We start from the raw sequence: 26,925 nt of genomic DNA, 5'->3' as shown, positions 1-26,925 counted from the left end.
GAATGTCAATGCTCGTCAGACCACGAGGGATAGCTGCAAGGGAAGATGTCTGTACCTGCAGAGGGGGCCGTAAGAAAGGCTGTCCCTCTCTCGCTAGGCGACTCGTGGCAAAGGCGCTGCCAAGAGATCTCCTAGCCGTTGGAGAAGGCCCTGCCGCCTTGGTCGATTGTGGAACTGGAGCAGGAGGGGGGGGGGAGATGGAGCAGTGGAGAAGAGGGGCGGGGGGAAGAGGCGGTGGGAGCAGGAGGCGGGGGGGGGAGGATGAGGAAGACGGGGGGAACTCTGGGGGGGGGGGGGGGGGGGGGGGGGGGGGGGGGGGCTGTCGAGGGTGAAGCTGGGGTGGGGGCTGGAGCAGGGACCTCCTTCTGCTCAAGAGGACCAAAACTGTTCCCCGTGGGAACCCACTGCTGTTGAGTAGGCACCGGAGGACCACTCTGAGTGCCAGGCTGACGCTGTGGCCCCTGTCGTCGTCTACCACGGGCCTGCTGCCATCCTTGTGTCTGCTGGCCAGCCCTTGTAGGCTGGGGCTGAGGCTGTGGTGTAGGTCGAGGCCTCCTCCGTGGACAGGCCTTCGCTAGATGGCCCATCTGTCGACAAATGAAGCACTGGTTCGGGAGGCCCGAATACTCCACACTCTGTCTAAATCAACCCCCACTCACCCGAGGCAGAAGAATAACCTTCGGAAGACATGTGGGTGTCGTTGACCAAAACGCGAACTGAGGGAATGCCAGCCGCCTTGGCAACTACTGAGGCTGCCGTGCGAGGTGTCTCCAGGGCAGTCCCAATGGCTGAGCCGATCCTGGATAAAAGTGGTAAGTACTCCCTCCGCAAACCCGGAAAGCAGACCGAGATAGGGATGTCTGCCTCCTCTACTAGAACATCTGAAGCAGGGTCGAAACCATGTCTCCACTGTTGAAAGTGGGCACGTGCTGCTCGGATGGTCAGTGGACTCATGGCGATGACCTTGGACGCCATCTCGGAGGTCTCAAACTCGATCTGATAGTAACCTCGTCCGAGAATCTGTACGTCCAAGATCTTTCCCACCTCTGTGAGAAGGCGGGCTTGGAGAAGGTCACGCAGCTCTCCTCTGCTAGGTCGGGTGCCGAGAATCTTGTAGATGACCGAAGTCGCTTGCAAACGCTCTACCTCAGCGGCTAGGCTCGCTTGCTTTGTCGGCGAAAGAGCAAGTCGAATGGTGGGCTCAGCGGAGTCGGGCGAGGGGGCTTCGGAGGAGTCCCTCTGGGGCGGAGCATGAGCCTCCATTAGTGTCTACTGCTCTGAAGGAAAAGGGAGGGCGAGAAGGCTATTGCTTGAGAACTCGGCAAGAAGAATCCAACGGTGAATCCACTGCAAGGCAATTCAAGTGAGGCCTTCGGGGCGGGGGGGGGGGGGGGGGGAATGCGCAAAGGGTGGGGGTGGGGGGGAGGGGGGGCAAGAGGATAAGGACGACTGGAGAGGCGTGGGCAGCGGGCAGCGAATGATAGGGGGCAGCGGGCGGGGCTGCACGCTGGCTGGGCTGTGCGCTGGCTCGGTGCAGGCTCAGCAGCGCTCGCGGGGCAGACAGCACGCAGGCAGGGGAGAAAGCGGGGGGCAGCGCGCGGCAGGGGCAGCACGCAGCGCGAGGGCGAAGGGGGGGAGAGGAGAGCGATGGCGAGGGGGGGAGGCAGGAGCAGGCGGGGGGGGGGGGTGCGGGGGCAGCAGCGAGCCTGAATCAGATCAACTCCGACTAGTTGCAAAAGGTTCGACCTGCACGAATAATTATGCAGGTATCTATTGATACTAGTTGTGACAACCCTATAGTCTACTGTAATTCTATATATTTGACTTGATGTATTATGGTCATCATACCTATCCATCTTGGCCTGTGTCTCAAGTGTAGCCAAATCTTGATATTGATTTTTGACGGTTTTGTACTGTCCAAAGCCTACAATGCTTGACTTCATCAAAATATCCTTGCCTTCCTTATCCTCTCTTCTTCCCTGTATCCCATGATCCTGATAACGCAGCATCTCGTACTATTGCTGTGCTCTCAGATCTTTATTTATGCTTCGCGCGATCTCAAGTATGAGGTATGTGTAAATGACTTTTTCTAGCCTACTCAAAGATAGTAACCAAGCCAACAGGATTTACATTCAATGTTGGAGTGTGTAGCTGGACGATTGGCCAGGAGATGGCGTGCGTTGCTTGACAATTTACAAGCAACAGGCAGTTATACATTCAGACCTTTGTAGTGATTCAGCAGTGAGCACTTATGGCTATGTTATTGTTCATTGTGATCATCAAAGTTTCAGACATATACCAGCCTTTTATGATGCCCTTGCAAAAAGTATATCTGACAATAGCTTGAACTTTCAACTTTGCAGACGATTATTGAGTCGCTGAAGCATGCATGCACTGGTGAATTACCACCAAACGCTAGATCGGGCCAAAGCTTTGTGCATGATCCTAAGGTGAGAATCTAGCAGAAGGCATGATTTTGTTCATGTGCTATTTGTTATTTGGATTATCTACATGCAATTGCAGGTTGCTGGTGAGACAGAGGTTAAGGGACAAATCAAACTTAGATTCAAAACAGCAGCTGCGAAGGATGTGGTTTGTATTCGCTCCTTCCAGTTAACTCAGAAGGGTACAAAGCTAGAATACAAAGCCATTGAGAGTGTGCTGCAGACTATAGATCCCTTGTCTGGAGAGGTAAGAGTCATTCATTATCTGTTCACTAAGATAATTGTAAGTCAGCAGCACTATCTAAATTCTAAGTATCTCTAAAAACTTCTTCACTTATTTCTTGCGTCCCTTTTGGTTGCAAAATGCAGAAAGTATGTTTGAGCTATCGATGTGCTGACATGGATAGGGAGGTTCCGGCTCTGATGGGAGTATCCAAGGCCATTCTGGAAAATGTAATCTTTGTACATCAGGATGAAGCCAACTGGCCTTTGGCAGATGGAGCGACTTTGAAAAAGAAATTTGATGACATTTTTTCGGCTACAAAGTATGTACATTATGTACTTCTGGCTGATTGAACCACTACTTTTACAGGTCACCATAATCGCTTAGATAGGTATTCGGAAGAGTAGAAACGTAGGTAGTTTAATGGTTGAAAGTATTCATCTGCAATTTATGGTTTGTTCTTTGGAAGATCTGATTTATGGAAATCAAGGATCTGATTTATTCACTGTAATGTGATTGTCTTAGTTTGCATGCACAAAAGGGGGCGAGTGGGGCTGAATCTCTGCATTTCCAATCAATCGCACGCTTGCGCATGTGTGTATTAAACGGTCATTTATGGTTATACATCATCATTTTCTACAGTTTGAGGGACTTATTGAAAGAATGACAGGGAAAAACAGCAGCGATATGGTTATACGCATAGATGCACTCATCGACAGTTCTGGGTCACTGGAGCAGCTATAAGAGACCAACACTTAGTACAAAACAAAGATCCTAAATGCGGGATGTCAGCAACATACGAGAGAGAGAGAAATGAAATGTTATATTAACGTCTTCGAAAGGCCAAAATGACCTATGAGACCAAAAAGTTACAATTGGTGAATCTGATATCATGTCTGAGTACGGAAATTACAAAGAACTAACACTAAAACACTAAGGAAAAAGGAAATGAATTTGAAGCTGATTCGGAATTGAGACGAGACATAGGGGAGGGGGGGGGGGGGTGTTTGGTGGGTTCACATGAAATCTCTCATCAGTCGCTATCGTATCTCATCAACCTTCTCCATGGTCAGTACTCTGGTTGGGCGTCTTGCATGTCGAACTAGAGTGATCTGTATCTTCTGCTTCAGCCTTCGTCGATGGTGGGAGACCCCCTGAGGTCGCGGGCATCTGGGTCTGCCTAGCTGAGTGGCTCGGTCAAGCAACGTACCTCTAGTGTGGGTGGGCTCTGAGATCTGCTGTTATGACTGCTCCTCTGGCTCTCCCCTGGCTGGTGTAAAGAAATCTGTGATTTGTCTCTGAGGCTGTCTTCCCCCTGATGTCCTCAGCAAGCTCTCCCTAAGTCTGCGCAGCTCTTGCAGGAACAATCCGAGACATCTTTGATCCTCGTATCTGTGATTTGTCTCTGAGGCTGTCTTCCCCCTGATGTCCTCAGCAAGCTCTCCCTAAGTCTGCGCAGCTCTTGCAGGAACAATCCGAGACATCTTTGATCCTCGTATCTGATGACTCTAGAAAATGGTCCGAAACCTTCTCTGAACAGGCAGTGGAGGCAGCCACGTATCTCATAGTACGCCGGGCAATGACATGTGTAGTGCAACTCTGTCTTTGGCTCTAAGTTACATAGGTGACATATCCTGGCCCTTGTTGGCACCCCTCGAAATCGGCCAGTCTCGATCTGGAGCTGATGTGAGGATGTGCGTATCTGCCCAATAGCGCATCGTATCCCATGAGATAAGTGTGTATCCATTATGCAGGCCTAGTCACAAAACCGTCCTCCGTGAGTTGGAGAAGATGCTCTCTGTAGAAGGCCATCTTTGTGCCCAACTCCTGTGTCCGCTGTATCCATGTGCTCCTGGTATCTAGCTGAATCAGATCTTGGCGTACGAGTCTGTGGATCTCTGTCCGTGTGAGAGACAGGGAGGGTGCATCGAGGGAGTATTGAAACAGGGGCAATCTATCCATGTTGAAACCAGAAACCATGCTGTCATCTGTCCATACCAACATGCTGTATCGCCTTGTAGCGCTAGTTGTCGAGATGACTCTAGGGCAAGCGGAGCGTATCTGTCCTTGGGGAGATCCCATAAACCGTGTATAAAGGACCACCATGGGGGGGGGGGGAGGGGGGCGCTAGCTCCTCTCGGATAATCTCATGCGGCACTGAGGCCCTAGCCCGAATATCCGAGCGATCATAGAGACTAGAGGCCTCTCCATACATCTCCATCCATCTGTGTTGCCAGACCTCCCATGATGGTCTACTGAGGGTCCCCATACCTGAACCCCATAGAGCATAGCTGAAGTCACTAGAGTGTCAAAAAGCCAGAGCTTTGTTCACGGTTCCTGAAACTGAACCTGTGAACACATCCTCTCCAGTCCTCCCAAGGCTGCATATGCTCTCGTCAGTCTAGTCTCTGATGCTCTCCTCAGTGAAAACACCGGTTCACCGAAGATTATCCCAAGATAAGTATATGCATCGTACTCCACAGTTTCCTGGCCCTACGTAAAGGTGGGTGCTGACCTCCGGTGCGGTGTTGAACACCATAACCTTGGTTTACCCCAGGTTGATTGACAATCCACTGTCACGAGCAAATGTATGCAAAGCATCTAAATGATGCTACATCCCCTCTGGAGAGTAAGAAATCAACACAATATCATCAGCATATAGTAACAACGGAATCCATGTCCCTGCTAGCTGAGCCCCTCTATCTCCCTGACGCTCTACATAGTCTGAAAACTCATCCACATACATCCCAAAAAGAGTCGGAGATAGGGGGCATCACTGCTTCACTCCAATAGTGGAGTGGACCATGTCAGACATTCCCTCAATAGTGTGTACCCGCCCCATCACCGTCCTATATAAAGCGAGAATACCCTATAATACCCTATATCAGCTCTGTAGGCACATCCATGTCCTGTAGTCTGCGTATAAGTCTGGCTCTCGGCATTGTGTCAAAAGCTTTGCAGAAATCCACAAAGCTACAATGGATCCTCTTGCCATGGTGTCTACCCTCCTCAATAATAGCTCTGAGTGTCAGAATTTGGTCAAGAGTGGAGAAACCTCTCCTGAATCCTGCTTGCCCTGGTGCTTGTATGCCCTCTCGCTCTCCTCATCTACTCAGCTCCTGCTCAAGAACGGATGCATACAACCTAGCTAATGTGTGACCAACCATGATGGTGCGATAATTCCCGGGAATCATGGGATCGCCTGACTTGAAAATAGGCACAATCGTAGACATACTCCAAGTTTCAGGGAAGCCTTAATACATGGCTCAATTAAACATCATAGCAAGGAGCTCTGCAAGCATATCTTTGGTATGGATGAAGTGCTCTGCTACCAGACCATCATGATCATGTGCTCTCCTTGTCTTCATCCTGTCAATGGATTTCCTTACCCTCTCGGCAGTAAAGAAAGAACATGTCTCCGGGCATGTCTCTAGTGGGTCCGGCAAAGGTGGTTGCCCTGATGCTGTACAGAGAGATGTGGCATATTTTCCCCATGTCTCTGTGGACGTGACCGCTGGTGGTGGTGAATGCTCGTGGAATAGCCTCCATGCTTCGCTTAAGTCTTGACTCATAAATAGCTGGTACAGATCCCGCTCTAGCTGAGATAGATATGCCCTTTTCTTTCGTCGCACTAGGCGGCGATAGATAATATGTGATTGTCTGTGTGTGGTAATACCCATGAGCACTTCCCTCTGTAATTTGATCCTCGTCTCTCTACACCTCATCATACCAACTGTTCCGGGGCATGCTTCCAGATCGTCTCCGTGTAGGCTGGCTGTAGGGGTATGCCTCTGATGCTGCATCATGGAGCGTCTCTATCAGTATCTGAGTGAGTTCAGCTAGTGGCCGTCCCGGCTCCTGAGTGCATAGTTGCCTGTATATCTCATCCTTATACACAGAATCCGTCTCCCTCATGAAGGTATACTGAGTGTGCGTGGGGATCTCTCCTGATGGAGCTGTGCTGAACTGAAACGTCAGGGTGAAAGACAAGATAGCATGATCAACTGCTACTTCAACTGGCCTAGTGTCCACCATGAAATCCTGAAAGAATGGAATGAGACCTGGCTCGGCCATAACATAATCCACTGTGCTAGCACCATGTCGGTGTGGAAAGCAAGTAAAACCTCCACACACACACACACACACACACACACTCTCACTTATATATTGTTCATTGGTTATATTTAATTGAAGAAAAACTTCCAAAAAAAGAAAAACAAAACACCCCCCCCCCCCCCCCCTCCCCCCTCCCCCCCCCCCCCCTTTTTTTTAGGCTCCTGTTGCCTGGACCATACTAAGTCTAAAAAATTAAATTGATTGTTTATTTTGACCACTACTACCGGGGGCCAAGCCCTTTACTGAGTGATGATGCTTTGTCGAGCGTGATCAATGTCTACTGCCCTCAGGGAGTAGCGAAGGCGGCCGTCCTCCTCCTCCCAGATTGTCGATCCCCATTGAAAGCTATGGGCGTGCTACTCGATGCTGTATCTCATACTCATGGTGGAGCGTGGCCTTCCTCTCTCGATACCGTGACACTGCACAAGGGCAAGACTTGCCTCCTCCTGCTATAAAAACAGGTGAGGGCGCATCTTTGCCCCTCACTTAGCTATTGTGGGTGTGTTGAGTTATTTTGTGAAACACCTCCTGTCTGCTTTCTACTACCAAGGAGAATGGAGCTCTCTTCGGAGGTGACTCGGGTGTTCAATCCTACCTCTGTTGAGTTTACTGTTTTACTACACCATCTTTTGCACATGCTAAAGGTTTTTTCCTACCTTTTGCTTGGTAAAAACACGCATAGTGTGTAGGTTCTTTTTGGCTATGGGCTTCTTGCAAAAACTGTGCAAATAGTATTTTCTGTTGATATTTTTAAAGGGCTGGATATGGTAAAAATAGATTGGAGCATCCCTGCCATGTGTACAAAAAGATGCTCCTGACCTTGAACTTGTTGGGCCGCCTTTGTGGCTTACTGTAGGCTATGTCGATTGCTGCAGGTTCATATACTTATAAGCTTGACTGGCTTTTTTTCTGCTAAAAGCCTAGACACTATGGCTGGCCGTGGGTCTCTTGTGCATAAAAAATGTTCATTGTCTGCATAATGGGGTGGCCTCAGGGCGCAGAGATTTGACGGCTGCAGTACTTCACCACCACATAAGACTGCTTGTGCATGTATGGCAGTAGGTGTTGGTGAGTATGAGGGGTGGATTGATGGCCGTTCAAGCTTCAGTTGGATACGTAGTAAATTACGGGCTGTTACTGTGTACCGACTGTGTAAATAGTAGCTACAAGGGATGATGGCCAATGGGCCACTTGGCGAAAATAAACAGCAGGATCCTGTCGCTGTGATTACTGGTTTTTTGTATTTGACAGATCTCGAAATCAGTGGGTTCTTTTTTTTGTGATTAACTGGTTGCATAGCATAAATTGGGAGCCCATAGGCTGGACATTGCATATCGTAATAACCTGGCATTTTTCTGAAGGTAAGTATATAGCAGCTCATTCTTTTGGCCTATTGAAATAGGCTATGGTTGGTATGGCCGGACATTGCTGTTCGAGATAATCGATAATGACTCTTTGGATAAGGAAGGTAAGTATATAGCCGAGGATATTTTGGCTTGGGTATAGCTTCAAGCTTTGGCAAGAAAATGATGAGTTTTTTTAAAAAAAAAGAGAAAAGGGGGGAGTCTTGCTACTCTCCTAACTAGTTACATTGTTGTCTTATTGGTTTTAAAAAAACGAGGTAATCACCACTAGCATCTATAACCTCTGGTTAAACAAAAAATGTCAGATCTCGCATCTCTTTTTTTAAAAAAAAGTACCTTTTGGTACCATGGGTTCTACTGATTGAGAAAGGTAAGTATATGGTTGCCTCTTTATACATAGTCACTGAGCGGTGGCTCTTGGTGTTACTTTTGATTGACTCCACCATAGTTTATAAAGTAATATGAAAGATTGCTAACATACTAAATGAATAAACTAGCTTGTCTAAAGTAATTAAAACCTATAAGATGGACATGGATAACAACTGATATAGTCCATGGATACCTGTAAAACACATCCAAGGCTAACAGAATTGTTGTCTTGTTTGGATGGATGCAGGTAAGGACTCTATCTTATCTTGGATGGCTTTCTTTTCTTTGGCAAGCAACCTTTCTGTAATGAATTACTCACTGAGGAACGGGGAAGTTCTACTTCTAGTCTTACTGAAAGAGGATCTCTTTCTTACAATCATTGTACCTAAATAATTCTAACACTGAGTTATTTTTGTAAATATCAGTTCATTTATTCCTTGGCCAATTGTCTTTTGAATGTAAAAATTCAATTATGTCTTATTAGTTAAGATTTAAACAGCTACACACACATCCTATACGTAAGGTTTCTCCTTTTCGGAGAAACCGAGATGCTGGCCTATGATATTTTCTTAGGAATGGAGCTCTAAATTGGACCCACAGTCGATAAATCCTTCATTGGTAGATTGGTGTTAGGTGGCCCCCTTTAGACTCTTTTTCTAGGTTCCCTGCTCACGGCTACCATAGTCTCTGACTTTGCCGGTTGAAGGTTTGCAGGACCAAGTATACTTTACTATTTAGACACTTTTTGCTAATCTTTATGTCACTTTTTTCAGGACCGCTCACGTTATAGATTGACAACTCGCATGAGCACTAATTACAACCTTGAGAATCATGCAAAGATTCTTGATCAGATTAAGCTTTACATTAAAAACCAAACACCAAAGAATGCCTTGGCTTCTAGAACTAGACCTTTCCTTGCTAGGAAAGCCAAATTATGTATTACATACTATGGCAAGAAAAAGTAAACTTGACCTCACTGTTTTTGCAGACTCTGGCCTTATCTCAAGGATTGGAACTCACCTCGGAGCCCCTCTCTGTGGCTTCCTCTCTTGTCCTCAGATGTATAAGCAGTTTGGATGCTTCACAGCTTATTTATGATTCAGCTCTTATCTCGGATAAAAAACTGTCTATCTTGCATATGTTGTCATTTAATGACTGGGTAAAAATTCTGGCTACATTGGACAAGGACTCCCTAGAAGGTGTTAACTTATTGACCCAATATATTGCCCAACTTCTCGTCCTTGCTTCACAATATCAGCAAGAGCTTGCTCAGTTCTCCTCATCTGGAGTTGAGCTGTCAAACTTCCTTAGGAAACTCTGTGGGCTTAACCCCTCGTTTGTCTGCACCCCAAATACCCCCTCCATCCCTCCAACTGGAGGAATATTCTGTAGAGATAGTGCTGCACTAGAGGCAGTAAAAGAATTCCAAAATAATCTTTGTTCCCTCAATGATGTAAACCTCCTGGAGATGGTACCAAAAATCTCTAAAGTGTTCCCTGTCCTACCAATAAGACAAATAGAAATTGAATCTCTCGGAGTTGATCATCAACTATGGGTTCTACCGAACAAGGCTTTCCTAGCCCCTATTCTTAGTGAAACCTGGGTGTACTTGGCCAATCTCCCAGCCTCGACAGTGGAAGACTGTAAACTCAAGATTCTCAAAGGTGGGCAGTTCCTGGACAAGGGAGAACTAATTAAAGCACCCTTTAACCTTCACCTCATCGATCACTCCAAATGCCCCTCAAATGCTGGATTGTACATACGTACTAAAGGAAGTATGGAATTTGCAAAAAGCAACCCGGATTTCTACACAAAGTCTATCTGGAATATCTTCCGTCCCTATGTAAAATGTGCTTGCAGGTTTCTTGACCCCAAAGCTACCTGTGAATCAAGCATCACGTGGTTTGACTATGCAATATGGTTTATTCTCAACCACTTGGATCTGCTATTCCCAGAGAAACCAATCGACTTTCATCTATCCCCCATCTGCTCTTGGCTTGGTGGACAGGCTAAGGAGATTGTGATTGCACAAATTGCCTTTAATATTTTCCGTGGTCTTATGCATGATATTCTGAAAGAGCTTAAAGCAGATGAGCCCGGCCTATACCTCACCACTTATGCTAACTTTAAAGGAGTCAAATTCATCACTAATCTGCTTAAACCTTGTATTGAAGATGATGAGTCTCCTGCTCTAAAAAGAGCTAAATCTTTGGCTACTCCCAACTCCTTCACCTCGTTTTTTACACCTAGCTCCTCATCTAATCGAGGAAAATCGCGTAGTGTTACAAGAGGGAGAGGCAGATTCCCCGCAATCAGAAACTTCCCTGAAATCTAACCCATGAATATATTGCAGGTCTCTACCAACCCTTGTGGAAGAAGGATTCTCAGCAAAGATGATTCGAATTATGGTGCTATCTACATACATTGTCTGTTTCACAATATCCTTCTCGATTGGATCTTACCAAAAAACCTTTTCTGTGAGTGCTTTGACTTATTTTTTGGTGATCATAAACTGCTTGACAACATTCTCATAGGATGGAAATACCATCATCCTATAAAAGGATAAGTTAAAAATAATGACTTTCTTAGACAAGAAACAATCCCTTACTGTACTTGCATTCAATTCACCTCATTCTGCAGAAACTTTGAAGGATTTGGTAAACATGTCTGTACTCGGGATCTTAGCATTATCTCATCCATATACACAGAATCCGTCTCCCTCATGAAGGTATATTGAGTGTGCGTGGGATCTCTCCTATTGGAGCTGTGCTGAACTGAAATGTCAGGATGAAAGACAAGATAGCATGATCAACTGCTACTCCAACTGGCCTAGTGTCCACCATGAAATCCTGAAAGAATGGAATGAGACCTGGCTCGGCCATAACATAATCCACTGTGCTAGCACCATGTCGGTGTGGAAAGCAAGTAAAACCTCCACACACACACACACACACACACACACACACACACACACACACATAGTGTCACAAATGGGTGATGTGGCATGGCAGCAGACCTCGGGACACACACAGGCAGACTGACGTGGCCACAGTACGGATCTCTGCATTTTACGACGCAAAACGCGCTGACATGCTGACATGGCAGGCCGTACGGACAGCTGTACGGATTTTCGCTTTTTACGCTGACTGCTTTACGGATTTGCTGCTTTTGCATTGGCTGATTTTACGCTGGCTGATTTTAGCAAGGCTTTAAAAAGTTTTTAAGCTTTTGATTTTGGGGGTCTGCTTTTGGACATCCCTTGTAACCAATAAATAAGTGGTTAGGCCCTCACTTCTCAAAGCATCTGGACGCAGAGTCTGAGAGTGAGCACCTTTCCACTCTCTTGTACTTTGAACATAGATTAATTGTAAGGTGCAGCAGAAGTGAATGTTGAACTTTGGTCAAGGTGAGTGCTCCGAACTGTGCTCAAGGGTTCCTTTTACTTACGGAAGGGAGAGCCTTCCGTTCCTTTAGTGAGAGAGTGCAAATGATCACAAACAAGTAGGTAAACACTGTGCGTGAAGGTACTCAGATAGAGAGATAGAGAGAGAAGAATACGACACCAAAAAAGTTGTTAAACCCTTCTTCAAGGGCCCCTCTCTCGATGGCGAGAAGTCTATGCTATTGATGACACAAATCTCGTACAATGGTCTATTTGCAATGGACTTGCCGACGACATTGACGACGATGAGGATGGCGACTAGACGGGCTGAAATCTGCAAATCTTGTACCTACTGAATTCTGACTCTATGTCGGTGACGACGGCGATGACGACGATGCAACGATGACGCGCTGAAAACACAGATGCTGAAATCTGCGAATAGCGGGCTGAATCTGCAAACTCTGGCTGATTTGACCGTGTGGCGAGGATCTGCTGCGGGAAGGTGAGATCTGCGAGGTTTGGGGGACTGTGGTACGGTGTCTATATGCTGAAAACTGAAAACGCTGAAGCTAGGGATGAATCTGTCACTGGGAATCTGCAAAACGCTAGGTTGGACAACATGTTGCAAAAACACTAGGCCTGTTCTGTTGTCTGCAAAAAAGCCAGGCTGATCAGAGAGTTCTGCAAACGCTAGATGATCTGCTGCAAAAACGCCAGGGCCGATCTGCTGTAGTGATCTGCTGTAGTAAACGCTAGCTTTGTCTTGATGGCTGAAAACGCTAAGTTGTTCCGCCGGGGGTCTTGCTGAGAAGGTGCATTGTCGAACTCTTGGTCCCTGCTGTCTCTTCTGCCAGAAACTACTAGCGCCAGCTTTTCTTATATACTGACTTAGCTTGTTTGCCCTACCCAGTTTCCCAACAAAGTCACTTATTAATATTAAGTGAAAAATGGCTAAAATAGGGAAATTGGGTTCTTTACACTGTAAAATGCCCATGATGGCTACTGACTGTAATTCTGATGATCATGCTGCGTGCAACCAGAGGAAATGCAACTACTCTTAAGTGTCTGGACATTCACGGCCTACGCATAGGCTCACAAAGGTGCCATAACAGTTTCTAAGTTGACCTGAACCCTAGACGTGAAGTAGCTTGTCCACATGCACATAGGGTTAGATGTGCACATGACATCCCCTCCTTTTTAAAGTGAGGTATTGGTACCGGACTGTATTGCGTCGGGGAGATTGCCAATGGAATCCTGTGAAGGACTCTTTGCTGGCCCACTCTGATGCGTGGGTCGTGCGATACTTGAACTTCATAAAGGTCTGCAACGCTTGCTTCTCTGGGCTGCGCCGAAAGCGACACACAGTCATCTAAGGCTGCTTCAATGGTCCAACTGCATCTATGGATGTAGATCCACCTTCATCAAGAATTTCTGAGGAGGAAAATTCCTGAAACCACTTCAACACAAAACCATGAACATACCCATTCCATGTAGAGTGACTGGAAAAAGACTATTCTTTCGAAAAAACTGTGCATGCAATGCAGATGAACAAAGTGACGGAGAGCCAAACCGTTCATCAAACACACGCAAACTGTGAGATCGAATCTTGACTTTCTGATCCAAATCTATCAACTGTGGCAAATCACAATGGAAATTCCGATGCTTGATGCTCAATCCTTCTTGTGCTCTTTCGGATACTGTGTCATGCCAAGGAAGAGACATGGAATGTGAATTCCTTGAATGCAAACATTTCATCTTTTCATGAGTAATCTACATACATCCGTGCTCATTCATGAGTAATTCATGTGCATCGTACAATATGGCATGCCTGTGAAAAGGGAACACATAAAGACAGTGACGAAAATACAAGAAACCGTTACGAATGAGACACTTGAACAATGCGTACTGACTAATCATGCGCATACACAATACTTCCTGTGGGGGTTCCTTAGATCTCGACTCGAGAGCCAAGATCGGTTCTTCGTGATTGATTGAATCTACAATGAGGCTAGCTTCACTAGAAAAAGCATCAACTAAACCATCATCCTTGTGAACAATCACATCTTGATCCTGCAAATCATCATGCTTGTGAATAATCACATCTTTATCATGCAAATCACGTGTGTCGTGCTTTGGAGAAGAAAAGACTGAGAGAGTCTCCTCCTTTTTCTTTTCAAGCTTCGCATGCACATCAGAAATGAGAGATGAAGAATGAACAACTTCCTCCCCACGAATGACAATGGGAGAGTCATTCTTGGCATTGAAAGTGAAAGTATTAGCTGCCCAATCAATGAGAGGGTTATGCTCACGAAACAGTTGAATGCCTAAAAGTATATCACATCTTGAAAGGGGAGAGACTACAAATTTCCGGCGGAAAGACGCTTGTTGAACAGTGAACAACACATTAAGCCACTCTTGTGTAATGAGAAAGTCCATACCGTGAGTGAAGCCCGACACCTCGAAAGGAGATGTCTTGCTAACCTCCAAGCGGGCTCTTTTGACAAGACAATGACTTATCACATCATGCATACTGCCTGGATCAAACAATATGACAAAATGCTGACCCTTCACATGACCATAACAGTTACTGAGAGACTCATCAATGGGAGGATCATGAGAAACTTGGGTCACACTCGTGTTCTCATTTATGGCATTATTAGAGGATGTGGGTTCTGTGGGTTCTTTAGATTCGCTAGATTCAATCTTAGGACATGCTCTTTTTATGTGACCCTTGATGCGACAATGATAACATCGACCTTCCTTAGAATAAATGCTTTGTTCTTTTGACGTGATGTATCCTCCTAAAATTCCTTGTGCTGTTTTTTCATCTAAAGTGAGCTTAGGTTTAGCAATTGTGTTAGCTTTACCCTTAGATTCATTTTGTGAGTTCTTTTCTGAGAGACTAGAGGAAGATTGGTTAGAAGAGTTACCATTCTTACCGTTCTTACCGTTCTGAGGGTTTTGAGAAGTCTAAGAGATACTTTGCGAAGTCTTGTTCTTCTTAGGCTTTCCCTTATTGTGCTTCAGCTCCTGTGCGAGAGCAATTGCTACCGCCTTGTTGAGAACTACGGGATCGAAGACTTCCACATCAAACCTGATATAGTCGTCCAACCCGAAAATGAAAGCCGCCTTGCACTTCGTATCCGATTTGCGTAATTGGGTGCCAAGCTGCAAAACACGGTTAGAAAAAGACATGACTGGAGTACCATTTTGCTTGAGGTTGCGCCAACCTTCCTTTACCGCTCTAGGTAATGAGGTGGCAAGAGCCCAATTGAAAGAAAGGGGCACGCCTACCTCGGCTTCCTCTAGGTGCGCGGCCAATTGCTCCTCTTGCCACGCTTGATACCAATTAATGGCATCACCGGCAAGATATATGGCTGCCGTCAAAACTTTGCTATTTCTTGTCTTCTTAGTTGTCGCAAAATAAACATTAAATTGATGCAACCAAGAATGAATAACATTAGCATCCATCTTATCGTCATGCTTACTAAATGTCAACTTCTCGGTGACGGGGGTTGTTGGAGTCCGAATCTCGGCTTGCGTCACTTGATGAACCACCAACATCTTTGGCCGGCTTGGGTTTCGAGGTGAGTACATGTAGGACCAACTCTTGCATGCGTTGGTCTCTGTGCGCCTCACGCTGTAACTCCAAGGCCGCTCGTCTTTCTTCGCGTTCACGATTTCTCGATGGCGAGAGAAGTCTATGTTATTGATTGCACAAATCTCGTACAATGGTATAAATGCAATGGACTTGCCGACGATGAGGACGGCGACGAGACGGGCTGAAACCTGAAAACGCTAAGGACTGAAATCTACAAATCTTGTATCTGTTGAATTCTGACTCTATGTTGGTGACGACGATGCGACATCGACACGCTGAAAACGCAGATGGTGAAATCTACGAATAGTGGGCTGAATCTGCAAACTCTGGCTGATTTGACCGTGCGGCGAGGATCTGCTGCTGCGGGAAGGTCAGATCTGCGAGGTTTGGGGGCTGCGGTACGGTGTCTATATGCTGAAAATTGAAAACGCTGAAGCTAGGGATGAATCTGTCGCTGGGAATCTGCAAAACGCTAGGTTGGACAGCATGTTGCTAAAACGCTAGGCCTGTTCTGTTGTCTGCAAAAACATCAGGCTGATCTGAGAGTTCTACAAACGCTAGATGATCTGTTGCAAAAACGCTAGGGCTGATCTGCTACAGAAAACGCTAGCTTTGCCGTGATGGTTGAAAACGCTAAGTTGTTCCGCCGGGGGTCTTGCTGAGAAGGTGCACTGTCGAACACTTGGTCCCTGCGGCCTCTTCTGCCAGAAATTGCTAGTGCTAGCTTTTCTTATATACTGACTTAGCCAGTTTGCCCTACCCAGTTTCAAAGTCACTTATTAATATTAAGTGAAAAATGGCTAAAATAGGAAATTGGGTTCTGTACACTGTAAAATGCCCATGATGGCTATTGATCATAATTCTGATGATCATGTTGTGTGCAACCAGAGGAAATGCAACTACTCTAAGTGTCTGGACATGCACGGCCTGCGCAGAGGCTCACAAAGGTGCCATAACACTTTCTAAGTTGACCTGAACCCTAGACCTGAAGTAGCTTGTCCACATGCCAATAGAGTTAGATGTGCACGTGACATTAATACAAAAAGAAATACCGAAAGGGGCGTCAATTTTTGGGGCCAATATCTCTAGGCACGGAACTACGTTGGGCCGTGTCGACTCAAGTGTGAATTGTGAACTGTTTTGAAGTGAATCTCTGCTGTGTCGCGGTAGAATCTTGACTTGGGGTGTCCAAGTTTGTTACAGTGGTATTAGAGCATGGCCGATTTCTCCTCTACCGGGAAATCCGATCCTTTTCTCGCGACACTTATGGATTCCAATAGATAACAATCGACTTCTTCTGCATCTGGGGATGCGGGAAGAGATCACGTAGAAGATTCTCATGAAGAGTACGGCCCACCATGGCCTACTCAGGCAAAGATTTAAGAGATGGAACGTCGACAATTAGTTGACGACGTGACAAAGATGATGATCAACATTGCGAAGGATCCAAATTTTGCAAAATTTTTGACTCCTTCGAAATTTTTGACTCTGGGTTCTAGCAAGGGGAAAAAAGTGCTGAAAGCATTGGGAGGGGCATTTTGGCGATTCATCACCATAGATTCGAGGATATGGTAGACAAGTACTCCACAAATCCAGATTTTGCAGACATCTTTGACCAATTACAGAGTGGGGAAGTGGTTACAGGTTATTCCCTCAAGGAAGGCTATTTGATGCGGCAAACTATGTTGTGTGTTACACAAGCGTTGCAAAATAAGGTTTTGACAGAGTGCCTCTGTCCACCTTTTTTGGGTCATCGGGGCGTAGAAACCTCCTTGAAATATGTGGAGCGGTTCTTCTATTGGCCAAGGCTCAAAAAGGATGTGGAGGAGTTTGGTCGTAGTTGTTTAGGATACCAGAAGGTCAAGTTTGATAGGCATAAGGCACGTGGGGAAGTATAGCATTGGACTTTATTTTTGATCGTCCCAAGACTGAGAGTGGGCATGATGGCATTTGGAAAGTCATTGACAAATTTAGCAAACAGGCTCATTTTGTTCCGGTCAAGAAGACAGTTAAGCCCGATCATTTGGCTAAGCTGTGATCATTTGGCTAAGCTGTTTGTCTCACAGATTTTTTGACTACATGGTATGCTTGAGTCTATAGTTTCAAATAGAGATCCCCGTTTTACTAGTTTGTTTTGAAGGGCAATCTGGGAGAATATTGGTACACGGTTACAATTCTCATCCTCTTTCATACATAGACAAATGGGCAATCAAAGATAGCGAACTCAATGGTTTTGGTCTTGTTAAAGTCATACATCTCTGATCAAAGGCTCAGTGGGAGAAGTATTTGCCTTTGGAGTTTGCCTAAAACAACATGGTACATACGTCTACGGGGAAGGTGCCATTTGAGATTATCGAGGGTGCTAAAAAGGTTCCACCTATTCTAAGCACCAAGAATAAGGTATTTGAAGCGGATCAGTATGTTCAGGATCTGGACACTGCTTTTGCTAAGGTGCGCGAGGCTCTCGAGAAGTCTCAAGCACGACATAAGAAGGCAGGGGACAAGCATCAATGTGACTTGCAACCGAAGGAGGATGATTGGGTGCTTTTACGGTTTGAGAAGGCACGTCTACAAAAACGGAAGGGTAAGGCGTGACTTTTTCCAAAGTTGAGTATGCGATACTATGGCCCGTTCCACATTCAAGAGAAGATAATTGATGTATCCTTCAGTTTGAAGTTACGAGATACTTGGAAGATTCACAATGCTTTTCATGTGAGTCTATTGAGACCTTTCAAACGTGAGGTGCCAGTGGATGTGGAGCTAGAGGAGCAACTTGAGGTGGAAGAGATAGAGGAGATCTTCATTCCAAGCAGATCCTGGCTCACAAGGAAAGGAAAGTGAAAGGTAAGCTGATACGCCGGTATTTAGTCAAGTTTAAGAACTATCCGGCCTTGGATGCGAAATGGATGGAGGACTCCTCGAATTTTAGAGGTTTACCTTGAAGCTTTTGTTCTAGCACCGACTATTCCAAGATTTAGCGATGATTAGCAGGTTGAATCTGGTGCGGTACGGACTGCACAAGAGGGGAGTTACTCCGTTCTTTTGTCGCAGATTACCCATGTGGAATAAAGTCACCGATTTCTTTTGTGATTTTAGAGACACTGACAGGCTGACAATATTCTGCTATATGACTTTATGAAAAGAAGTACTTTGAAATGGGAATTTCTAAAATGAATTTGTTATATATGCTCTCTCATGTGTGTCGTGTTTGAGTGCATCTATGAAAGACGAAATGACTGCAACATTTTAGTCATGTTAACTTGAGGGGTGATGTGGATATGATAGTAACAAGATTTAGTTAATCAAGACATCCGCTAGAGATCGGTGCAGTCTGGGTGTGATGGGTAAATATGTTACAGTGATCATGATTCTCATCTAAGATCTTGACGGGGATAGTGATGTGAATATTCAGTGACCGTCGTCTTCATACATGTGTTGTCTAGTGCGTCTACTTAGAGTCAGTGTCTGCTGAACTAGTTTTTGTCCTATATCTGTTTTTGCAGGTATAATCGAGGGCAACTACAATTCTTTCAAGAGGAAGGTATGTCACAAAGTGATGATGTGGCATGACCTAAAGGACGGACTCTGGATAGAGAGGGGTCAAATCCCTAGGGAAAGATGCAGAAGAAGTTTTACCAACTTTCGAGTCTTGCCGAGTGGCCTATTATTAAAAGATCAGTTATTACTTACTTATGGGACATTGTCCGACGGGGCCTAAGGGAGACAAGGACTAAAAATTGTGTGGAAGGCTGATGATGTGGCAAGTGTACGGACGCCCGCGAATCGTGCTGATGATGTGGCAACTATACGGACGCCTGCGTTTTACGTTGCTGATGTGGCAGGCTGTACAGATTTTCGCAAATTGTGCTAGCAGCTTTAGCTTTAGATTTGAAGCTTTTCATGTACTCTGCTTTTGGAAGGTCCAAAGCCTATAAATTAATTGCCAGGGCCTCAGTCTCAGACAGATGGGGAGCGCTGCTAAGAAGACTACCCTCGGACATTGCACTTGGTGAAGCATTAATATAAAGAAATACCAAAAGGGGCACTAGACTTTGTACCTTACCAACTTGCACTACTTTGGCCGAGGGGCCTAAAACCTTAAAATAAAGCAGGACACCCACACACACACACACACACACACACACACACACTCAAATTTGTGTAAAGGAGGTTGACATGGCATGTTGTATGGACAGACCTGTGTTTTGCGGAATCATTTTTTGATGTGGCAGTGCTCTACGGACAGCCCTATGGGCGCTTGAATTTGGACCAGTATATTGCTTTCAGAATCAGTGCTTTTTCATGTGAGTTGCTTTTGGTAGGCCAAGGGACCTTAAATAAGTATTGTGGGCTCTCTCTCTAGCATTTGACTATGTGGAGAAGCAGAGGAGAGCCACTAAGTTGTACCTTGTTGAAGTAATATAAAGAAATACCGAAAGGGGCGACACTGTGTGAGGCCATTGTAGACTGGGAGTGGAAATATGCCACGCCGTGTCTCATGTGGATTCTCTCTCTTTTAGTTAAGTTGTCTGAAGTGCTAAAAGCATATTCTTTTCAGTTGGCACGTGGTGCAAGATGGTGTTTCTGGATTCTACAAAGTATTTGCAGTTCCTCCTCGACGAACTCTTTGACATACTCTCGAGGCATCTTTAGCAGAACCTCCCGATTTTGCACAGCTTTCAGTAGTATTTGAACTACATGCTGCCTCCTCTACTGCCTAAGGCTGTTCCTTTTCCTCCTCCGGCACAAGAAAGCACAAGGGCTTCTGATCAACAACGTGATCATGGGAGTTTTTAGAAACTTGGTGTAACCATCTGATGTTGACCCCGTGCAACCGCCTTTGCCACCGCCGTTGCCACCACGTCCCCCACCACCACCTGGATATAACGGTTGGAGTCCGTATGCCTACCCCTACTATTTATATTCTGGCTCTGCATTGCATCAGTGTAAGGACTTCAAGGATGGGGGATCTACAGTAAAACTTTTCACCTTTTTAGGCGTGAAAGATAGAAAGAAAGCTTTATAGTACCTGTTGCAGAGTAAAATCTTTCACCTTTTCACCTATTCAAGCGTGAAAGATAGAAAGAAAGCTTTATAGTTCCTGCAGCAGTTTGACAACACCTATGCCTCGGGGAACTACACGGAAGAATCAAAGATTTCTCGACCCGCAGGTTTTCTCAAGGATAATGCTATGCAGTGGTGGAGTTCTGTAGCTACCAAGCCGCATGTTCCAAGGACTTGGCAAGCTTTCAAGAATATTTTTGCACGGAGCCACACGACATCCCAATCTGAAGCAAAGCTTATGGTAGACTAGGGTAACCTTAAATTGCTTGCTTCCTTGATGTGTGCCTGTCGGTGTCTTTCTTCAAGATGATAACCTTGGAGGTCCAATGCGAACGCTATATCATTGGACTGCCATCACCTTTACAAGAATATTGTTTGTCTAAACAAGTTGCTATTGTGCAAGAGCTTATGGACCATGTTGTGGTTGGTTACAAGCTTTTGAAAGGGAGATTAGAATTTGAAGATCAATCGACGAATATTGAGAATCCTGGACCCACAATGCATAAATTCTTGAGATTCTCGCAACAATTTAACTCAACCGGCAAAACCTTATTTTTGACACAACGCCAACGAGAAACTCTACAACAAGAAGGTAGATACTTTGAATGTAGACACTACTACTATAACTGTTCTACTAAGGGGATAAGTCTCTAGAGCAACCTCTTGCTAAGAAAGCTAAAACTGTGATGGGGCTTGTTCTTGACATTTATGGCATGGCTCTTGAATTTTCCAATGAGTTATGCAAAGCTTATGGGAAGATTAATACCTTCAAGGCACTTATCTTCTTCAACTAAAGAGCCATCGAGAATTTCATCCATCTAGAATTCTTGAAACAGATGGACTTTGAGTATCATCAATTTGCTGGAGTACTTAAAGTGGAGCTAGCCACATGTCAAACTCTAAAGGTTGTACCACTCATTGGTGCTCTTCTAGTCACCATCCAAGGGTACCCTGGCAAGATGGACTTTGACATTATGAAGTTAGGCAACTGCGACACCTTGGCACGACAAGATATCTAGATTCAGAACCGTACCATCACTTTATTATAGGACAAGCCAATCGTCCTTAAAGTTCAATCGAATCGTCCTTAAAGTTCGATTGATCGAGACCAACCCAAAATAATTATAGTTTTGCTTTGTAATTTTGTTTGACAATATTGTTTGCAATTTGTTTGAAATAGATTTGATCTGTTTTGGACTTGTCTTGGTGCCGATTGAGATAACGTGATTGAGGTTTTAAGATGTCTTTTTCTTTTTTGTTTAAAGTTGAGTACTTGTTTTAAGTTTTAGCCAAGTAAGCTATGTCAACTTATTTTTTGCGTCGCTCTTCTAAAAACATTTTTACGTTAATAATGTTTTATTTTATCTAGTTTTGTTTCGTAGCAAATAAATTGATTTTTTTTTCTTTTTTCGTTTTTTGAGTCCCTTGCTTTTATAGTTTTATGAGTGCTTTATTCCCTCTTATAATTCGTGAGTTGAGACTATTCTGAACTTATGAAGGTATATGATTTTGGTTTTGATGCTGGTTTCAACGATTTTGAGAAAGCCTTTTTGGTTCACTCGTGGCTTGGACTTTTGTCTAGAAGGAGTATTGACGAGAAGAATTGTGTTTGATAATGCTTAAATATCTCATGGTTCGGGTGTTTCTTGGGAGGAGTATTCATGTTGATTGTGGAATCTCTGAATGAGGCAAGCTACGGTATGGGAGCGTTTAGTTGTACTTGGAGCCTGTGTTTGGTTGTAGCAGGCCTCTATATCTCACGGCCCGGACCTTATTAGGTTTTTAACGGTGGCTGTGATAAGAGAGTCGTTGAATTTCTCATGGTTCAGGCCTTTTTGGTTAGTCACGGGGGGAGTGTTCATCGGCGACTGTATGTTTTTATGTCCTGTAACTTGCATTGGTAATCATCCGTGTTGCCTTGTGATGTGTCAACCACTGAATATTTTCAAATTGGGTGAGATTGTCCGGGTATATGACTTTAGTGCATCGAGACACCCTTTTAAAGATCCACGCGGTCTGGGTGTGATGGCTAACCTTGCTACGCGAGAATATCAAGTGCTTTGATATGGAATGAGAAAACTGAACGACCCTCGGAATGACATTTTTGAGCTAGCTTGATTGTGTTTTGCAGATCTAATTGCGGATGATTACTCTTCTTTCAAGAGGGGGTATGTCACAAACTGTTGATGTGTCAACCACTGAAGACCAAGGGGGTCAAGACTCCATGGTCCTAATCCTAGCCAACGTGCCGAACCCGACCGAGGGGCCTAAAACCTAGTAGAAGAAGCAGCAAAAGAAGAAAAGATTAACTTGCTGAAGACAGCCGAGGGGCCTAAAACCCAAAGAGGGTTAGGATTAAAAATCTTAACCGTACCAACTTGTAGCACTCTGTCCGAGGGGCCTAAAATATTAAAATAAAGCAGGACACCCACACACTCAAATTTGCGTAAAGGAGGCTGACATGGCATGCTTTACGGACAAGCCTGCGTTTTGCGGAAAGGAGGTTGACGTGGCATGCTGCATGGACAAGCCCACGTTTTGTGGAATCATCTGCTGACGTGGCAGCGCTGTACGAACAGCCCTATAGGTGCTTGCTTTTGGATCAATAGCTTTTAGAGTCAGTGCTTTTTCATGTGAGATGCTTTTGGTAGTCCAAGGGCCTTCAAATAAGTGCTGTGGGCTCTCTCTCTCTCTCTGTGGAATTCTTTAGTGTGGAGAAGTAGAGCGGAGCCACAGAGTTGTACCTTGTTGAAGCAATATAAAGAAATATCGAAAGGGGTGCCAAAGTTTGGGGCCATTGCAGTGTCTGGGAGTGGAACTCCGCCACTCCGTGTCTCGCGTGGATTCTCTCTCTATTAGTTCAGTTGTTTGAAGTGCTAAAAGTTTGTTCTTTTCCATTGGCATGTGGTGTCCCTTCCGTTACACCATGTGATTAATGAACAGCTCCAGAATGGGGATACATGGAAGCTTAGTGGTTCTTTAAGAAAAAGAAGCCAACGTATGTGTTGGAAGAGGCCTTTAGGGGGTTTCAATGACTTGCTGGCAGCTTTCACGATATATCACATGCAAAATTAGTTCCGATACTCTTGATTTGTCAAGTCCTGAAGATGGTATAAGTGAGCTGTAGAGCAGATGGTTAGCTAGAGGTGTTTCACTCGATTTGCAAAATGTATCGTCTTTCTCACAACTATAGCTTATTATAATAACACAGTATGACATTGGTGTGGCGTCATCTTGTCACCTTGAAAATAAGTTTTCTTGTAACTTTTTGGCTTCTAGTACTTGGAATGCCTAGGACTCCCAAACAAGATGTCCTATTGCACGCTTGCCTTACTATTCAACGTTCCAACTGCTAAATCAGGTACACAAAGGCATTAGAGGTGATAAAAAAGCTTCACAAGGAGCAAGCCCAGGAAATAAAAATGCAAAAGCTGAAACTTGAGAATGCCCAGACTTTGAGAGATGCCGCATACAAGGTTATTAGAGGCTTTCTATTTTTTTATTGGCACATGGTTCTACATCCAACTGCTTGAGACTCTATCCTCATATATATTTCTATTGCAGCTTCAAGAGAGTATTGATCATGACTCAGAAAGCTCAGACAAGTTGAAGTCTCAAAGTCAAAAGCTTGATAGAGAGATAGCAGAAGTTCAACTGAGGATCAACCATCTTGATAAAACCATCCGAGACCTAAGGAGGTTGCATGAAGAAGTGCGTGTGCTTGACACAAAAAGGAGTACTCTTTTTAAACATCAGGAACAACAATATGCTAAGCTAACTGAGGAAAATGAAGGTACAAATCATTCATTCTGTAAGCTTTTTGAATCACATGCCTATCATACTAGCTGCATGGCAGTTATTTTGCTCCATATCGCAAAGAAACTGTTGAAAATTGACCATTTTAATGGCAACCAGTTTTAAAATTACCAAGCACAAGTTTTATCGTCTTTGAGTAGACATGGACGAGGAGCTCATGGATTGGCAAGCAAAGTTTGAGCAGAACCTGGTGGTGTTGAGAATGAAAATAAGCAAAGGAGAGCGAGATGCAGCAGATTACACCACACAAATAGACATTCTCAACAAGAAGTATAATCAGGAATGTGTCAGCATTGGAAAACAACAGGCAGAGGCTGATGTATTGTTCTTGTCTCTACTCTTGATTGATTATCCTGATAATCTTAGTAATATAAGGAACAAGAGACTAACTGATTGTATTTTGGTAGGCCTTTAGAGAAACTGAAAGAGATCGCGATGCAAAGATACAACTACTGTTTCGTGATTACAATCTTGGAAGTGTAGGTGCTTCTTTAAGTCACGAAGCAGCATTGCAGATGACCAATCGAGCAGAAGTTAGGTTAAAGGAGCTGATGAAAGATGTTGATGACAAGAAGGTGGTGATTTAATTATGTATCTCAGCTACTGTTAACATACAGTTAGCTTATTTTGGTAGCTCTTTGCAGCATGCAGGCGAGGCTGAAGTGTCCAAAGTGTGGAAGTTGATTGAGGCAAACAGCAAGAAGCTTAGTGAGTTACAGGGACAACTTGATGCAAAGCGCAAGGCGCAGGTTAAGAATCTCGGCAGCTTTTACAAACAAAATGCTACATGGGCAGAGTGCTTTCAGAGCCTTATTCCCCTCCTATATGCAGGAAGAGGCGGAGAAACGGGTTGAGGAGATCGACACAGAACTAGAAGACCTTGCACATGTTAAGTTTGATGTTTCAGGGCTGGATGAGAAGGAGAAGCAAATGGTAATTTGCCTGTTTCTTTTGTGATTTATTTTCAAGTAGATGAACTTTCATGCGTTCTCTCTGTATGTTGTATTCTGTGCAAGAGTTTGTCCTCCAAATTGTTTGTAGGTTCGTATCTTTCCCACCTTATGAAGGCATATGTCCTCAGATTTCTGGGATTTCATCTAGTGATTGTACTGACAGGATTTATGTTCGTAGCTTGCTGGGGTGTCATACTTTCTTCACAATTTTCCTAGAACACATTTGATTCCATTCTGCTGATATTTGTCGTATCTACTGGCAGGCAAACTTTCTTTTGTTGTTTAAGTTTCTGAAATGCCAACCTGCTAGAAATGACACTGCTAATGTTGCTACTTGCAGGAGGAGGAAGTCAACAGGCAGAGCAGCAAGCTTAGTGAGAAGAATTTTGAAACTGAAATTGACAATTTGCGAGTTGAAATTTATCGATTAGAGCAGCGGATAAAAACTCTTCATCGAGAAAAAGATGGAATTGCCAAGGAGTCAGTGGACAGAGTGCAACTTGATCTGAAAAGAGACGATCTTGCCGATAAAGAAAGAAAGCTAAAGAGAATGTAAGCCCGCTGAATTTTTTTTTGTGGTGAGTTCTGTTTTTGCAGGTGAGTTCTGAGCTACTTCATAGTATCTTGTCTCGGTGACAGCATGGATGATAACAAGGAAAGTGTTAGAAAGGCTCTCAAGGGACGCTTTCCAGGGGCAGAGAGCTTGAAGAAAGAAATTGGTGATGTGCTTCGGTAAGTCACCTGCTTTATATTCCTTCAAGTGTTATAATTTAATGGAGATGCTTTTAGTATGTGCATTTGCATCCTGTTGTACTCGCCGTATAATTATATGTGCACCTCAAAGTTAATGATTTAGATTTGCGAATCCAAAGGAATTAAAGTAACATTTTTGACCCATCAGCGGATGGGTGACTAGAGCATTGTCGATGGAATATTTCTCAGGTCATCTTAGAATGGACATTTCTGGTGTGTCAATCCACCGAAGCGTGAAACCAGCAAGGAATGAATACTCTTGATGTGTCATGGGATCGGTGACTAGAGCATTGAGAAGCGGCTATCCACTACACCATCCAGAATAGGTATTTCTAATGCGTCATAAAGATACATTGCAAAGGAAATGTTCTGTAAGTCTGGAAAGAGACAGAGAACATGATCAGTGATAGAATGTGCTCGCTGTCCCGCATCCGCCCACGCATCCCCCCCTCCCGCACAGCCCCCTTGCTCCGGTCCGCTGCCCCTCCTTGTTTCGCCTCCCCCCCCCCCCCCCCCCCCCCCTTGTTCTCACTGTGTTGACCTCCCTTTGTCCTTGTTTGGATTCCCTCTTGAGCAAGGGATCTGTAGTAGCGAAGGTCGTCTCGGCACCCAGACACAGATGGACACTTGTGCTCCGCCACAGAGGGACTCAGATGAAGCCCCCTCGCCCGACCCTCTAGAGCCCACCATCCGACTTTCTCTATCGCCAACAGAGCAATCGAGCCTTGCAACAGAGGTGGAGCGCCTTTAGGCCAATCATCTGCACGATCATTGGCAGTTGACCCAGTCGAGGTGAGGTACGCGACCTCCTCCAGGCCCGCCTTCTAGCAAAGGTGGGAA

General features: G+C 44.8%; 1 protein-coding gene across 3 annotated transcripts in view; it reads left to right on the top strand.

Moving 5' to 3' along the window:
• Positions 1-26,925, top strand: part of RAD50 (DNA repair-recombination protein (RAD50)) — a 217,930-nt gene that overhangs the window by 17,239 nt on the left and 173,766 nt on the right. For all 3 annotated transcript variants that reach the window (XR_015184709.1, XM_086485806.1, XM_086485815.1), the window contains exons 2-12: positions 2,364-2,450; positions 2,524-2,691; positions 2,814-2,989; positions 23,925-24,039; positions 24,128-24,356; positions 24,520-24,698; positions 24,787-24,954; positions 25,024-25,128; positions 25,211-25,312; positions 25,673-25,884; positions 25,972-26,064. Coding sequence is in view for 2 of the 3 variants with exons in the window: in XM_086485806.1 (XP_086341932.1) it covers positions 2,364-2,450; positions 2,524-2,691; positions 2,814-2,989; positions 23,925-24,039; positions 24,128-24,356; positions 24,520-24,698; positions 24,787-24,954; positions 25,024-25,128; positions 25,211-25,312; positions 25,673-25,884; positions 25,972-26,064 (1,634 nt within the window). In the remaining variant the exon portion in view is untranslated. The remainder of the gene's footprint in view (positions 1-2,363; positions 2,451-2,523; positions 2,692-2,813; positions 2,990-23,924; positions 24,040-24,127; positions 24,357-24,519; positions 24,699-24,786; positions 24,955-25,023; positions 25,129-25,210; positions 25,313-25,672; positions 25,885-25,971; positions 26,065-26,925) is intronic.

The sequence above is a fragment of the Adiantum capillus-veneris genome, chromosome 2 (genome assembly GCF_014529385.1).
Source record: "Adiantum capillus-veneris isolate H3 chromosome 2, ASM1452938v2, whole genome shotgun sequence".
Classification (NCBI taxonomy): Eukaryota; Viridiplantae; Streptophyta; class Polypodiopsida; order Polypodiales; family Pteridaceae; genus Adiantum; species Adiantum capillus-veneris.
The sequence above is the reverse complement of the archived record's forward strand: the minus strand, read 5'-3'. Positions and strand labels throughout refer to the sequence as shown.